At 37.4% G+C, this 17,702-nt stretch overlaps 1 protein-coding gene across 1 annotated transcript; it reads right to left on the bottom strand.

Moving 5' to 3' along the window:
• Positions 1–1,214: 1,214 nt before the first annotated feature.
• LOC109212395 (SWI/SNF complex subunit SWI3C) lies at positions 1,215–17,340 on the bottom strand. Its single transcript, XM_019376035.1, has 12 exons — positions 17,224–17,340; positions 11,983–12,002; positions 11,479–11,558; positions 10,791–10,879; positions 10,643–10,694; positions 9,934–10,493; positions 8,652–9,015; positions 8,488–8,561; positions 6,392–6,528; positions 5,325–5,398; positions 5,070–5,254; positions 1,215–2,192 (listed from the first exon to the last, which is right to left on the bottom strand). Exons 1-12 carry the CDS (start codon positions 17,338–17,340, stop codon positions 1,734–1,736), a joined length of 2,211 nt encoding a protein of 736 aa, XP_019231580.1. The 3' UTR covers positions 1,215–1,733.
• Between the last annotated feature and the right edge of the window lie 362 nt (positions 17,341–17,702).

Genomic DNA, 17,702 nt, shown 5'->3' with positions numbered 1-17,702 from the left:
AGTGAACAATTTCAAGTGAGAAGGCAAATCTTAAAGGAATCAGATCATGACTTTTAGACAAAAACTTTACTGTTTGGTTACATATTTCTTATTTAAGAATCATACTCGAAACCTTTGTCGTTGCTTTAAATCTTTTAAAACTAAAAACAAAAGGCAAATGCGACTAAGTAGACATTTTTCATAGTTAGTAAAAGTCAGAGAACGTAAATTACAATTGCCGACATCAACCTTAATCATTAACGATGGAAAAATAGCAAAATATAAGGAAACTATAAAAAAAAAAAGTCTGAAAAACCATAACAAAAGTACGTAATTGTGGACCCATTGTACAGTTAGTAGTCAACTAGTACGACTTCGAGTATAGTACGTACAAGAAGTTGACCGTGGAGCCTGCTTATGTCACGTTTGAAATTTTTTATTTTTCATTATTTCCTTTTGGCTACTTTTGCAAAATAAATAAATATTATACTAACATGTAAGTATTAAATAAAAATGATTATATAGAGAAGCAAAATTGTCGAACCACAGAACTTGAGATACTAGTAGACAATATATCCATTAAATCTGCATCTTTTAATCGTTCATTCCTCAAGACTTTTATCATGTATTTGACCCAGAACCAAGTATTTCCAAATCGGGACTCTGACCTCCAGTTGAAAAGCTGAAAAATGCATTTGTGATCTGGTAAAAGGAGCCAAAAATACTTTAAGAGAAACAACTTCATTTCCCAAAAACAAACTTACTCAATTCAACAAATTCTGACATATAACAATTCTATAATCAAATTCAATTATGATATTTCGACTTTTTCATATATAACAGCACCACACAATTCACATTTTATTGGTGTCTAACCACACCACCCTAATTCATTACACATTTCATAATCTTATACAGGGTAATCAGAAGAGTTCAATAACTTAAACATTATAAGGTTTGTTAATGAACGTTGTCATTGACGAAATTGAAATGTACCTTCTTCCCAAAATTCTCTTAAATCGTCCGCTAAACTGAATAGGTAACATATGAAAAGGTACCATTTGGTTCTTTTTTTTTTTTCCTGATGAAACAAACAAATCAGTGGAGAAAAGGCCAGAATTTGGTCGAAATGTTGGTGACTGCAGTAACTGTTATCCCAGTTATCAAACGGAGCAGTACTCAGTTGCAACGCGAGTAGAAATGTAGGTAAAGCAACTTAAAGTTGGACGAGATTATGTTTTGAAGCTCAGGTGCAGTTTAACCGCACTTAGTTAAATTACTCAGGAAATTGGTTACAGAGCGACTACAAATCTAGGATTGACACAACAATTTTGAACACAACTTCTATGATCACGAAAAGGCATGTACCTAAAGACTCCAGTTACCCTGTTTTCTCCATCTTCATTACCTGTACTACACAAAACTACATTTCTAGATCCCTAGTCTCAATACTTTTGTTACCAAAAGAGTGTTATTTCACAGTAGAAACGAAAATATAGTACAAGTTGTTCCTACAAATAAGTTTAGCTGCATAAAGCAGCAACCAATGTGAGCACACCTGCTTGGGTAATCAGGCCAGTGCACTGTCAGTCCGAGCTGCATCTTCAGTCGATTGGCTTCAATAATGTCTCAATCCGTCTGACAGAGCAATGCAACTGTAATTCATTTGTTCTCTCGCCCCAATAATTGAGGAAATGAAGAGAACCACCGATAAATAAATTGAAGCAAATCCAAAGCTTAACCACTCTCTTCACTCAACCCAAACCAGATTTTGTCCCAGATACAGGTCTAAGCATTGAATGACTGAGAGCAGGCTGGGAACTTGCTGGAGCATTAAACATACCGGGTGTTGAAGAGGAAGGGTGTATCGCTGAGAGAGGCAGCCGAGGGCCAAATCCATACATCCCTTGTTGCGGCATAAATGACATGTGAGGATGCATCGGTTGGTTGTTTCCATATCCAGAAATAAAATTTTGTTGTAGAGGACCTGAAACAGCTTGTTGCCTACTATTTCCTGTGTTACTGACCACTGGTGCACCAGCACCAGACACACCCATTGGTCGGGATACTCGAACTGAACCAGGTTGAACTGTCATCATCCGAGCACGCTCTGCAGCAAAGCGTTGCCTTGTTCTCTCCAGTTGTTCACATTCTTTCATTAACAAGGTCTCCACCTCTGCGAACTGCTTCAGCTTCAGCTCTAACCTCTTTAACTGCATGGGGAAAGTAGTAGAGAAATCAAAATTGTTGCAACAAAAAGGTGAAGAGATCCTTAACCGAATATAGTTTGATCAAACATAGAGATCCACAAAAGAAGCTCCCAGTTAGGGCTTGAATTTTTCCTCTTTTTTTTGTTCAATGAGCGGACTAGTTGGGAGTTGAATAAAACAGTGTTAGTACCGTACTACCATCCCTTCCTTTCCAGTAAAGGACTGCTGGGAATAAAACTGACTCAAGTGCATCGCATACAATAGACATGAAACAAAACAACGATAAAAATAGATTTGATATTGAACTTATGGTTAACAACTGACAAATACTCGGTAACTGTAACAGTGTATGTTTCCAATGCTCCTTAATGGGGCAAACTTCGTTCCAGTCATTTCCATTTTGCACTCTTTTTGAATATTACCTTTTGCCATTTTTCCTTTTGGGGCTAGAAGGAAAGCGGGTGAGAAGTGACTATTATTTAACTTTTTTTTTTTGATGAAGAAGTGACTATTATTTAACTTACTATCGATGTCATGTTTATGGTTTCAAAAATATCAAACAAGCACAAGAAAAACTATAGTACTCGAGGCTTACTTGGTCATAAATCCAAGGAGAACTTGAAATTTATCAACAATTTATTATACTGGCATCAAATTTTATCATCATAAGTTTAGAGTGCCCCACACTGTTTGAGAAAATGGATGTGGTTGAGAGGATGGGTTGTTGTCTTCTTATATGGTCTTTGCACAATCCTCATCTCATAACCAAAACTTTAGGGGTTGAATTAGGCCCAAGATCTATTTCTTTATATAGTCTCAGAGCCAAACATATTTATATTCTTGGTTTACCCAATGTTGGCCTGATGTTATGTTGTCCATGCTCTAGATGTCCAACCCAGGCGTGCCATGAGGTGTTAGAAAATCCTACATTCGTTGAGGGAATGGGTTGTTGTCTTCTTATATAGTCTCGATTGAGTAGCCAAATGATCATTTTGTTCACACAAAAATTTTATTTTCTTAACAAGTTCATATCTAGTAGAAAGCTAACTCCAGCATAGCATAAGTCCCCAACAATACATTTATATAATCTACTGAAGATATCATTGATAAAACTAGCAAGAGAGCCTAATAAAAGCTGGAACTATGGAAAAACACTATATAGAGTGAGGTTGTTAGGATAAGCAGACACATGCCAGGTAAATTTTGTCCCATATGAAGAATGAATATAAAGAGATGAGACCCCATCGTGGTGCCTAAATGCAGATAATTCAGAAATCTAATTATCAATCTTCTAGAAAAGTGACATGTCAGATAAACATGTAGCAAATAGAAGTAAAATAGGATAGTGAAATGGAAAATCGCTATGCAATAGGAATATCCCTAATAGACTGAAAGACTTTAAGTTCTACGAAAACTCGTGAAACCATCAATTTTATATGGGGTCCGTTGGTCTTTAAGGCCCAATACATCCACAAGATGAATGTCGTAGAAATGTGGATATTAAGATGGAACTAGGGAAGTGGTCCAGCATAATTAGAAATGATCACATTCAACAGAAAGTACAAGTAGCTGAAAGAAAATGGAGAAGGTCGCATAAAAATGTCTGACCATGTCTATGCGGACCTTCTATGCACCAATAAGTTGGATGATATGATGATTGAAGGTGATAAAGAGAAATGAGGTAGACCTAAAATCACATGAAGGAAAGTTATCTCAAACGACCAAAATCCTCTTCTGATCAATGGAGTAACTAAAAAAATAAGATAGAAAGTATCTACATAAGCAATACAAGCAGTTGGGATTAGCTAAACACTTCGCGTATTACACTTGGCGTGGTATTAATGCAGGACGGTAAAGTGATTGCTTACGCGTCTCGCCAGTTAGTTGTAGTTACACTAGGTCCAGTCTTTATCATGAGTCCTTTCATTCTGAATCTCTTTATTCTGGTTAGACGACTGGTACATCCACTTTATTAGCATTTTCATCTTGATACAAGTGTGAGAGTTAGAGAAATCCTCGCGAGATAAATTATTTATATCGGAATGAATGGCCTAAATAGAGTAGAATGAATAAAGATTCATACAGTTGACCCCAACTAGTTCGGGATTAAGGCATCTGCAGAAGGTATGTATGATGACGAAGTGAACTTCATCCAGACCTCAAACCACAACTCTTCAGTTACATCCTGCAAACCCTAATTCTTCAGACCCAAAATCTTCCAACTTCTTTGACCCAAGTGAATACCACCAACTACCAGCAACAAATAAAAATAAAAAAAGAGAGCTTTAGCAGCAGTTCTTCAAGATATTCAACAGCACATTATTCGTTAAGTTTCAGCAAATAAGCCCATTCCATCTCAACTCGGAGATCCCGACGCCCTCCAGCAAAACCCTAATTCTTCAGACCAAACTCTTCCAACTTTTTTGACCCAAGTAAATACCACCAACTACCAGCGGAAAAAAAAGAGCTTTAGCAGCAGTGCTTCAAGATATTCAACAGCCCATTGTTCGCTAAGTTTCAGCAAATAAGCCCATTCCATCTCAACTCAGAGATCTCAAATATTGCTACAGAAATGTTTTACCCTCCAATCATACAGCACATAACAGCCCCTCGGTAGAACTTTCAAGTACAGTGGGACACCATTGTAAGTATGTAGTACACCTACAAGGCCGTCATAATTGGAAAAATCCAAATGCCTAAAAGTAAAATATGGCAATAAAGAGCACACCCAAAGCAAAACGGGAAAGAAAGAGGATGAAATGGACTCAACAGAATATCAACTAATAGCTAATGATATGTGGAAAATTCCAATGGATTACCAATTGGATATACATAAAAAGTTTGGAGCTAAGTCCAAAAACAACAATTTCAGCAAATTACCTGATGGTTGACTATATTTGCAGATAACCGTTGAATCTCACGTTCTTCATGGTCAGCAAAAAGCTTTGCCTTTATAGCTGCTGCTGCAAGACCAACTTTAGCAGCAGCTCTTACTCTTTCAGTGGATACTGGAGCACCTCCAACATCGTGTTGACCCCATGGACCTTGTCCTCCCGGCTTTTCATCTGAGAAGTTTATATCAGAGAATTATTGGAAAGATGTAATAAGAATAGTACTAGTTCAATTTATAGCCACCTTTTAGCTGATAAGAATTTCCAACATCTCCATGAGGACTTCCATCCTTTCCATGAATTCTTCCTACACTGATCCTGCACGTATGGAAGCAAGTACATATCTTTAGATCAGTAGGCCCGTTAGAAATGTTTCATCCATCACCTTCCATAGGAAACTAATACTTCTGGTATTACCAGCTGCTGAATGCAACAAAATGCATGAAGTCAGACATCTCTAATTTTTTTCTAATAATATTTGCACTAGAAAAAGCTGCTTACCCTATGTTAACCTAAATCTAAATTTTGTTGTTGGTTATAGTGGAGTCTGCCTTTGCTGTCTATTTGAGAGAGTGAAAAGCCAAAATGGATTTCTATAGATGGACCAGCAAGATTTTTAGACTTAGATGCTCCCAAAGCACAGGGTTGTGCAAACAACAGATGACTGAAAGGGAAAGAACAATTTAAAAAGGTGCAATACAAGATTTCGTGAAGCACAAATTACCAAATGCAGAAAGTAGAATAAGGAGAAACACTTAGGCAGTTGGAAAGAAAGAAGTAAAGCATTGTGGGGATGTTCCTAATGGGTCTCCGACTTCAGGCATCAGCCAGATGGGGATGGCAGGTGTCCAGTTTGCTGGCCAAAGACGTGGATGGAGAGTCATGAATTCAAGTTCCAGTTTAACATATACAGCCAAAAATAGACTACTCCACGTGTTTTGATGTCTCTAAGAAGTTTTACTCTGTAGTACATACTTATATATTTTGGTTTTTCTCCAGGTCACGATTCACATACTAATAAAATGCAATATTTTAAATTATTTTGAGCAAGAAAAGAGCCAAATAAAGTAAACTGCAGAAATACCACAAAAGAATTCATTAACAACTAATGAGACAATGCTTGTATCGTACAAATGGGGTCAATAATGGTAACAAAAGCAACTAAAATAGAGAAAACTTTCAGAAATTCTGCATCACATAAAATGCCCAAAATTCATATCAACAATCACAAGTAACATGCTAAATAAAACTAGCATGCAGAATAGAATATGAATACAGAATTGATGAAGAAAGAACAGTAGAAATACACACCCGTTATTAGCTGTAGATCCATCTATCTGAGTCATGTTCAGTGATGTTAAAGTATCATCCTTAGATAAAGCTGCCAAGGAAGCATGGGCGCATGCTGCAGCAACTCTCGGTCCCACAGCAGATGCCAAAAAAGCAACCTACAGACAGTAGAGAGAGATAAATTTTTTCTTCTTTTTATTTCTACCTTATATAAGAAGTCATATGCTTTCTCAACTGTCTATATCATAAACGGTATGGCATAGTCAAAGTAAATGTACTCCAGACAGCTGTTTAATAAAGCACATTTAGCCAAAAATTATAATATGTAACGAGCTAGAGGTGAGATTAGGGAGAGGAGAGTAAGCATAAAGCAAAAATGTAGAGATTAGGCAGCCCGGCAACTGGATAAATACTTTTTTAGTTTCTTTTGGTTCTTACTATGTCCAGATTGCGCTATAGGCTATAGCCTCCCCTTGGTTCTGACAGGGTTTGTATTATCTTTTTTCCTCTTTTTGGTCACACTGATAATAGGCAATTTCCACACCATCAACTAGTGGAGAAGGACTCAGATAGGGACGTACACTTTAAGAGAATCAAGACAATAACCTCCTCAAACTGGGAAAAATCTCATATTCTAATAGAACTTGAACCTACGAACAGGTAGATCCAGGCCCAGGGCCTCAATCTTGACAGTTCTGCTAAGGTCTTCCCTTGTTTAATTAATTAATTCTACAAAGCCATGTTGCATACGCAGCATGGAACAAAAGTGAAAAGGTATTGTGTAATGATTTGGGATCTGATAAATCATTCCAGGATTTTAAAACGAAATGGTAAATAGATTGCAGTAGAGACTAGAGAGAAAATCAAATATGAATTTTGATTTTACAAATACAAAATAAAGGCTGGAATAGACCAGAAAACCATACTAACTGGGTCTGATCTGCAGATAACATCATTAATTTCTGGAAAGAAAAGGAATATCACTAGGCAAGTTATTTTATCAAAATCTGAATCTTCTTTCTTAGAAGCATCATTATGAATTTCAACGTGTTTCACTGCTATAACATTTTTACCATCATAAAAGATCTTTTCAAGAAACCATCTCACATGGAAGACTTCCATAATGTTTCTCATATATAGTTTTTTTTTACTGTTAATCTTTCTCATATATAGTTCGTCTGCTAACTCCCACTTTGACGACCATCTAACCAAAAGGGGACAATGGAATCCTTCTGCAAGTTACAGAAAAAGGATGGCACAGTTCTCTACCACCTTACCTCAATGAAATAACTGATGCGAAAAGGCATGCGTTGAAATGGTACTAAGAGCCCCTTTTTTTAATAGATTAAAAGTAACTAATTAACTAAAAAGTATGAAAAGTACTTTTAAATGTTGAGCTAATATTATAAATAACTTCAGGATTCTTTGCATCTGGATAGAAGTATCAAAACTGATAATAAGCAGCTGGTTTTTTCGGTAAAAAACGCTAATAAGCACTTTGTCTTGGTAAAATGAAAGAAATGCTCTTAAAGCTATTTACAAAAAAATATAATTAAAAATATCTCTCATGGAAAAGGACAAATGGCGAAAATGAACTGGAGAGGGAGTAAGGGGGTTTTGTTTTCGGAAGGGTATTTCAGGGATTACAAAAATAATAGAGATAAAACAGTAAAATATTTTGTAAAACCAAAAGCGCTTATAAGCTGAAAGCTATGAGTTGGGGGTCACCAACCTATCACTTAATTATAAGTACTTGGCTTATAGGCACTTTTGGCGTTTACCAAACAAGTAGAGAAGTCAAACAGTGCTTACAAGCTGGTTTAATCTTTTTTAAGCTTACCCAGACACCCTCTAAAGCTCTCATGAATATGCATTGTACTCCACAATTTCACACAGAGAGATTCGAAAGGAGGATAATAGAAGAGAAACAAAAGATAAAGAACCATTGACATATTCGCGTTCTTAAAGAAGGCATGCCTTTCCCCACCCACAAAAAGAAGGCAGCATTCCTCGAGAATCAACAGATAACGTTGCGGAAACTAGGAACTAAAGTCTCTTCATATGAAAAAGAGGAATACACATTTCATAAGAGCATGTTTACAATAACAAAGTCTTACCAGGGACATTACTGGATTTCCACAGTTTTCAAAAGGAAATTTGCTATCAGAATCAAGGTTTTCAGTGCTTGGTCCTGCATCATAAACGGATAAAGGACGAGAATATTAGAGCTTTAGTGTTGTGATCATACGAAAAAGGAAATGACAAAAGTCCACTGTCTCACCTGCAAGATTCCCGTTCAAATTTGAGTAAGATTTGTTACGATCTTCACCCGCAAAAGAACTTGAGGGACCAGATGCACCTGGAAGTTCAATATTTTCCAATGGGGCACCATCCACAGGCAGGCGGACAAAATGAAGGATGCACTGTGCCTTTGACTTGGTGCCAACATGTTCTGCAATTTGATTCCAGTTTTCATTGTAGAGTTGCATTCCCTCGAGAAGCAATAGCGTTTCCTGGTCAGTCCAAGTATCCCCATCTAGATCTCCATAATCTTTCATAGAGCTTACTTTGACGAAATCCAAGCTAGAGTGACCAGTGACAAATCCACCCTCGTGGAAGCAATCCAAACACAATAGAATATCAATCTGTCAAAGAAAATGCAAGTCAGCTTTGAATGCATCCGCTCAAAAATATTCATCCAAAGTCATATTATCACATGCCTATGTGCCAAATGAAAGGCAAACTTTTTAGTTGCACATGATATCTGCTCCAAATAATGTTGCAGAGAAAAAATTTCATAATCTCAGATATCCTTTTTTGCTAGCAAGAAAGGTTCTTAGACTATTGCTTTTCCCTTCTTTTTGTTAACCTTTGGCAACCTATTTTCTGAAACACTGGTATCCCCTACAGCATTCTAAGTTACCTGTTCAATGATGACAATCTAGAAAGGATGCTGGATTTCAACACAGTATCCACCAATTAATATTTGGCCGACTGCTATACAAAGAAATAGATTAAGCATAAGCACATGTATAACTGTCATGCTGCTTTTTATATGAAACTAAAATCAAACAGTCCAAGTTCATATCAACCGGAGCAGGTTCATATTGGTTAGCCTAATTCATTGATGGGAAGCTAAATACAGGGTAAGTTTTGCTTTTGTCTGGAAATCAAGTAAAGGCATCAAAGAACTTCGAATTGGAAATTTTCCACACTCTCTCTCTCTCCCCACCGTTTGACCTCGGCTTAACTTCGGGAGGCACGGAGAGGAGAAAACTTAAGATCAGTGTACTCTAAATATGATGCAATTGCCCACAGTATACTAATGCTCAAGACAACTGTTGAAAAGCATGTACATCTACAACAACATTAGGAAGCAAAGTATTTATTAACCAAATACTTAAGTTATATGAAGTAGAAGGGTGATCCAAGAGCTATGGATATTTAGAGGAGAATAAGTGGTTCGAAACGGCAAAAACATTTGAGGAAAAAAACAGCTATAGTGGTAACAACATTTAAGAAAATAACAAGTACAAGCAAAGACAACAGTATGTGTGATATACCTCTTTCTGTGACTGATAGTACGACAGTGAAACAGGCCGAGAACAACAATTGCATCGTAGTTCAGACAACAGTTCTCGGATTGAGTTGTCAAAGTCGGAGTCATCATCAAAATCACGCACAAGTTCAGGATAAACATCTCTCGCCTTGAGACAACATTTAGGCTTGTCAAACTGGACTAAGCTGTCAATAGACTTCAAACCAGCCACTGGAACACAGAGATCACTGTTTGAGTCCTCGTACAATGTGACATCTTTTAGGGCCTCCGCTTTAGGAGGAACAGCACAGTAGTTGATGATCCCCCAATGATCAAGAAACCTTGCAATTCGAGTTACATCATCAGCACTGACACCAGCTACAATCCCATGGCAATCAGCAACTGACAAGTGCTTTTCAGGCAACTCCATATACTTTGCAACTATACAATTTCTGCATTCCATGTATTTTTCTGGTGTATGTTCAGTTGACTTTCCAGAGAAAAAATGCGGCACCACTTGTCTTTCCAATCTGTGCACTGTATTAGGTGAAAACCAATCTGCTTGCAGAAGAAGGAATACAAAGGGTCAAATTAGACAGAGATCTGAGAGCAAAAACAACAATACATACAGAAGATTAAAGTACGCAGATCTCAACAAGTAAGAAAAAACAAAAATACATAGAAGACATACCACTACAAAGATCTCAAGCACTAACTGACCTACAAATGGAGACCGTGAGCAACACAGACACTGACATTGATTTCAAGAACAAACCGATAGGTGGTCTAAAAGGTACAGCAAGGAGCATTAAGCTGCTAATCTAGTCTCAAATGTGAAAGAGAATATAATCCAGATACAAATCCAAGAATACTACTGTATACCAGAAATATACTGCAGGTATGCTTGTATCCAGAAACACTCTGTATTGTGCTCAAGTCAAATGCACCATAAATGCCAAACATAGCATTTCCTGGTAATTTTCTTACATCGAAGAAATCCCATGTGGCTTCCGCCCCAATCCGATTGGTGCATAGGTTAGACTCCGAGGAGTATGGGCCCCGACCCCTAGCTCGCCCCAACTTAAAAACCAGGCTTTGTCTGAGGCAGAGTTCAAAAACCGTGACGTGTGCCTTACCCACTCATCATATATTGCATCTTGACCACTGAACCAAAGCCTTTAAGACAATTTCCAGGTGATTTCCATGAGATTTCAAGAATTTGGATTCCCAAAAGGCCCACATACCGCCAGAACAAATCATTATTTCTGTTGTACCTCAGTGTTGTCAAAGGCACGCTTAAGCCCTAAAGCGAGGCGCAAAACATGCTGAGCGCTTTGCGTCGCTTAGCGGGTGCTTCAGTAAGACATACCTTTCCTTGCCAATGAGCATAATCCTGAAGATGGGATACTAAACAATTGATATTTCACTTTATTGAAAATTTTTTTAATTTCTTTGTCCATATATTTGTTGTTCATACTTATAATTATTAGTCTTGGACTACACATACATATTTGTATTTTTTTTTTTCTTCATTTGTGTCTTTCTTCATTAAAACCCATGCTTTATTTACGCTTTGCGCTTAAAGCTCCAATGGACCTTAGAGCTCTTTCAGCACTTTTCACCTTTGATAACACTGAATTTGTCAGACTGCTGAAATTTGGAGGAAAAAAAACTTCTCAAGCCAAACTACTTCTATAGCATACTGGTACCTGCCACTCCCTTCGTGGAAAAAATATAGGCAATTCAAGATGGCTATTATTTTAACCCTGTAAGAACGCATAATCTTAATTGGTAAAGCCCGTGCAAAAATTTTGACAATGGTAGAAAATGGCACATGCTAAGCTTAGGATTTAAGTAAACAAATCAACTCTTGTACTCCACAGTCCACACATGCAAATCTTAGCATTCTTGTCTTTAGTTCAGTAAATTTCCTCTAGCATCTATTTCACAAGTATGCACCAAAATTATAGTTGGACATTAAAGTACAGAAGAGGATCCAAGTTCTTGTTTTTTCCCGACTCTCATGGTAAGATTGGAAGGTTAATGAATCCATAGTGTAGGATGGGTGGATTACCCAACATCTTCAGCCAGTACCTGCATTTACAAAGAAGTGCATTATAGAGTGGTGAGTAATTTGATTCAATTAGTGCTGGTATAGAGGCAGAGTCTGTCTCTATTTGCAAATTTGTGAATTGGTAAGTTACTGCTAGTTGTAGGCCATGGCATAATGCCTCAAGCTCAATGTATAGAGGAGAAGGACCAGTAGTTGTTTTACTAAAGCCCAGAATCCAGTTCCAGTCGAGTCTCTGATACCCCACCTATCCCTCCTTGCTCGAATCTACCCTTAAAGGCCCCATCTATATTGAGTTTCAATTGGTGTATAGTAGGGGGTTCCCATTGTTAGCTTCAAGGTTTCACGTATTAATTTTGGTGATAACAAACCAATACAATTATTAATCAAAGAATATTTACTTGTGGTAATCTTATTTTTGTACAGGTTTATTCAAGAAAGAAGATGCTGGTAAAGATCCAAACAAATATGGGAAAGAGAATATTATGTGAAGAATTTATCTAGGAAGTTTATTATGGGAAAGAGAATATTATGGAAAAGTGAATATCAAATATTGAATGACTCACTACAATATCAGAAGAAGAATCTACGGAAATTATGGATGGGAAGATTTTCAACATCTTGAGAGGAAAGTTGCTAAAATCATGGAGAAGATTTATTATCGTGTGGAAGGAAGAAACTATATGGAAGAGATGCTACAAGACAAAGGAAGAATATATTTTTATGGAAAGAAAATATATTTGGGTGTAGTATAATCTATATTATGGAAAGAGATTATTTTTCAAGATCAAAAAAGGAGTCAAAGATTTATTGAGATCTATCAGAAAGGAAATATTTTATTAAGAAAGATATTTTTACCAGGTCAAGTACTACAAGGAATTGGCCAAATCTTGCATTTAAGGAATGTTGCACAAAGAAGCTTATTTACTACGGATGAGATGGAAAGTACTGTTCATATAGGAAGAAGCATGAGTTACTGGAATCAATCAAGAATTACTACAATCATGGAAAAGTAAATCATGGGGATTTTGATTGAATCATCATGACTATTCTCAAGTAGATATTCATAAAGATTATATATTGCAGAGAATTATTAATCATGGATCTATTCAAGGAAAGAATTGATATTGGCATCATGATTGGAAATTCAAATTGTCCAATTCAAAAGAAAAGTTCGCATTAACAGAAGATCTCCAAATCTGCCTTATAGATTGTGATCATGTTCAAAAGGGCAAGAAGCAGTAAAGGAAAGTTGGAGCAGCAGCAAAGGAAATCCTTTTCCAAAATTAGAAGACCACTGTAACGGCTAGAATATTCAACGACCAAGTATAAAAGAGAAGATACTTGCAACAGCAAAATTACGCAGCCTTCTATACAATTGTCTATCCAACCACAAGTTCTTTATTCTACTCTTAACAAGCATTGTAATTCACTTTAGTAGATTTACTATGTACTCAAAAGAGATAAGAGAGACAGAAAAATATTGGAGAGGCAGTGTGTCCTAGAGGTTGTGTTATTGTTCGTTTCTTTGGTGAGCGAGTGAAAACCAAAGGGTCGTTGTTGGTGAGCGAGTGAAAACCAACCCTATCAGCGTTGGTGGTGATCGCTGAAAATCAAAAAGGTTGTACTCAATTCAATTCATAAAGAGCTCTAAAAGATAACACTCTTGCAACCCAAGAGGACTGGATTAGGATACCACTTTGGTTCCGAATCAGTATAAAATTTTTGGTGTCATTTACTTTATCGCTCTCATATTATATTCTATTCCTTTACTGTTAATTGTGATTAACACTTGTTTAAATCGAAAGAACTAACAGTTCTGTGCAGGCTGTCTCCGCATAAGTCGACTAGGTCTGAAGAGTAGTCGACTAGAAATTTAAAAAGGCTACAATTCACCCCCCCCCCCCTCTTGTACTTTCACCCATTTGGCAGCAACTTGTAAGGGTCTATCAAGTTTGTTGCAGTTGATGTTACTGCAATGCAAATATTCCATGGCTCTTGAGATAACATGATTACTATCTACTGAGTTATAAAGAATGTGGAAGGTGTTTCTATTCCTATTAAGCCAGAGAAGCCAAAGAGTGAAGGAGAAAAGACAATCCCACGTCAAGGAAGGGTATATGTTGTGTGGTTTTTGTTTGTATAGACTATCTAGCCAGTGGATAGAAAGGGTATCAACTAATTGAATGCTCACACCTAGAGCTTCCCATAAATGCTTTGCTATTGGGCATAATAGGAAAATATGTTGAGATGTTTCCTCCACGGTAGGACATACTGGGCAGTACAAAGAAGTGGCAACTCCAATGTGATTCAGGAAGGTTTTTGTAGGTAATCTATCATGGTAGTGTTGCCAAAGGAAATATTTAAGCTTATTCCAAGTTTTTAATTTCCAGAGCCATTGAGAATTCTTACTATAGGTGTGGGTTGCATTAGCAGTAATAAGAGGGTACACAGATTTTGTGGTGAATATACCATCAGTGGTTGGTGCCCAGGTTGGAGTATCAGTGTAGTTCTCGTTATTAGTGGGTTGAATAGAGTGGATTTGAGTTAGAATATGGGGAGGAAATTCAAAGGATAGTTGTGATAGGTCCCATGTCCCATTGTAGAAGATATTAGAAATCTTGAGGGTTGACTCTTGGTGTGTTAGGGGACCATGGATCATGCTCCTTGCGCTTTTTATGCATGGTGGCCAGTTTGCATGCCAAAAATCTACGTGGGAACCATCTCCAATATGTCATGCAGTAGCATCTTTACAAATGGTCCATCCTGTGAGGATATTTTTCCATATGAAAGAATGAGAAGTATTAGAGTACCGACCAATGTATTTGGAATTAAGCACTGTTGCCCAGATAGTAGTGGGAAGGTTAAAAAAATGCCAAGTGAGGCTTGTAAGAGCCACTTTGTTCTTATCCAAGGATTTTCGTATCCCCAGACCCCCATCCTACTTAGGCAATGAGACAGTATCTCATTTTATATAATGAATTTTTTTGGATGTGGGATTACTTCCCCAAAGGAAATCTCGTTGAATTTTGTCAATTTGACGGTGTGTTTTTTTGGGTAGCATGGTGTATTGCATGATGTGATTAGGGAGAGCATTGAGGGTGGTTTGAATAAGAGTAGCTCTCCCTGCTAGTGATAGGAATTGAGTTTTCCAACTATTAAGTCTTTTGTTGAGGTTGTCAAGGATAAAATTGTAGTCCCTTGGTTAAGGTTTGGTACTCAGAATTGGTAAATCTAGGTATTTCCCAAAGGTGTCACAAATTTTGATATTTAGGATAGGAGACATTGAATTTCTTTGAGAATTTTAGCAATTATTAGAGAAGAGTAGTTTTGATTTTGAATGATTAATTTGTTGCCCTGATAATCTACTGAAGTAGTCAAGACAACGTTTGATTGTGGAAGCAGATTTCTCATTGGCTGCTTCCATTAAGGTTAAATCATCCGCGAAGAATAAATGGGAAAGAGGTGGCCCATTGGAGCTTATTTTAATAGGATCCACAGAGTTAAATCAACTTGGTGATTGATAAGGGTAGATAGTAATTCAATACAAAGGATAAATATATATGGTGACATAGGGTCACCTTGTCTAATGCCCCTAGATGGCTTGAAGAACTCCGTTTGAGATCCTGACCAGGACAGCAATACTAGAGGTAGTAATGCAAGACATGATGAGTTTGGTGATTTTAGGTGGGAAATGAAAGTAGTGGACGGCTCTACGAATAAAAGACCATTCCAGGCGGTCAAATACTTTTTCCAAATCGATTTTAAGGAGCATTTTCCCCTTATTTCCTTTTACTTTCTTATAGTGGTGGATAATTTCTTGAATGATAATGGCATTATCAGCCGCCCGTCGTCCTTTGAGAAAGCTTGATTGAAAAGGGCCTATGAGGGTATCTAAAAAAGGTTTTAGACGGTTGACAATGATTTTGGTAATAACTTTATAGGTAGTATTACAAAGTCCAATAGACCTGAAATTTTTCAGCTCATTGGCATTAGGGAATTTGGGTATCAAGTAGAGGAAAGTAGTGTTAAGCTGTTCAGGGATGGTGAGGTTTTCAAATACAGAGTAACAGTAGTCATAGATTGTTTTATGGACAATGTGCCAATATTTTTGATAATAAAAAAGGATGTATTCCATCCGGACCAGGGGCTTTAAAAGGTTTAAACGAGAAAACAGCCCTAGTAATTTCATGATTGTGCAGTGGTTTATCCAATGCTGATAAATAAGTAGCACTGGATGAGACTGGGAAAGTTTGGGTGGTCAGCCAATTTGAGGAATCATGGCTTGTTTGGTAGATGTTGTGGAAATAATTGAAGGTGTGTTGAAGGATTTTATCGGGATCATTAATCCAATTATTATGAGCATCCTTAGAAAAGGAGATACGATTTTTCCTTCTCCTATTAAGGACACTTATGTGAAAAAATTTAGTACTAGCATCACCTTCACTAAGCCAGTTTATACGTGAACGGAGTTTTCAGTAATCCTCTTCTATTTTTAAAAGAGTGCTATACTCATTAGTGAGGGTTTGCTCGAGATTTTTTAAGAAAACACTCGTAGGATAGTTGGTCGATTTTTGGATTCCACTAAGTCGTGCAAGAATTGTTTTCTTTTTCCTAATAACATCACCAAAATTGTTGGCAGCCCAATCTTTAACCTTATTAGTGAAAAGAGTGGTGGCATTTGATAAATTTTGACCATTCCAACTGTCCATGACCATAGAAGGAAAATCTGGGTGATGGCACCATGGAAGGAATATCTGGGTGATGGCACCAGTATGTTTCAAGTCGGAAAATACGTTTAGTGTGAAGCCTAGTGCAATGAGATAGGGAAATGAGGGGGGTTGTATGATTAGAATAAGTCTTGGGGAGATGGGTAACAAACGCATTCGGGTAATATTCAAGCCATTGTTCGTTAATAAAACACCTATCAAGTCGTTCCACAATTAAATCAGAACGATTATATCTATGATTAGACCATATGTATTTTGCCCCCTTAAACCCAAGATCCATAAGCTGGCAGTGATTAATACAAGATTGAAATCGAGATGCTCTATTGCGATTAATAGGTCTCCCACCCCATTTATCTTGTTGACTAACAACTTCATTGAAATCACCACCTAGGAACCACACGCCCTTAAAATTGTTAGCTATATTTTCTAAGTTTAACCAAAGTTTAGACCTAATATTTACATGCGTGCTAGCATAAACAGTACTAAACAACCAAGGATGGTGATTAGGTAGTACCTGGATCATAGCATGGATTTCCTGACCATCAAGACGGATATGACTGAGTTGGACATGGGAGTCATGCCAAAGGATGTCAATACCCCCCGACTGTCCCTGAGCAGGGATCTCCACCATGTTGGAAAATTAGAAATCATCTCTAATGCCAATGTGATTGGTCATACGAGTTTCCAGGATGGCAACTAGGGAAGGGTTGTGGGTAGTCAGTAGGTCCCTAAAATGATGCCTAAACTCATCATTGTTTCCACCCATGATGTTCCAAATCACAAAATTAGGAAGTCTACTCATTGAGGGATCGGGGGTGGGGGGGGGGGGATTTTGTAGAACACTGCCATTCACTGATGGGCTTAGTATTACTGCGAAGTTGCCTACTGCCTCGTTTAGTGGAGGTCTGATATCGAGTGAACATTTGTACAGCTCCTGTGGGCACTTGCACACAAACTTCTTGTCCTCCATGCCTGAAACAGCATGATCTTAAC

Source organism: Nicotiana attenuata, unplaced genomic scaffold, assembly GCF_001879085.1.
Source record: "Nicotiana attenuata strain UT unplaced genomic scaffold, NIATTr2, whole genome shotgun sequence".
Taxonomy (NCBI): Eukaryota; Viridiplantae; Streptophyta; class Magnoliopsida; order Solanales; family Solanaceae; genus Nicotiana; species Nicotiana attenuata.
The sequence above is the reverse complement of the archived record's forward strand: the minus strand, read 5'-3'. Positions and strand labels throughout refer to the sequence as shown.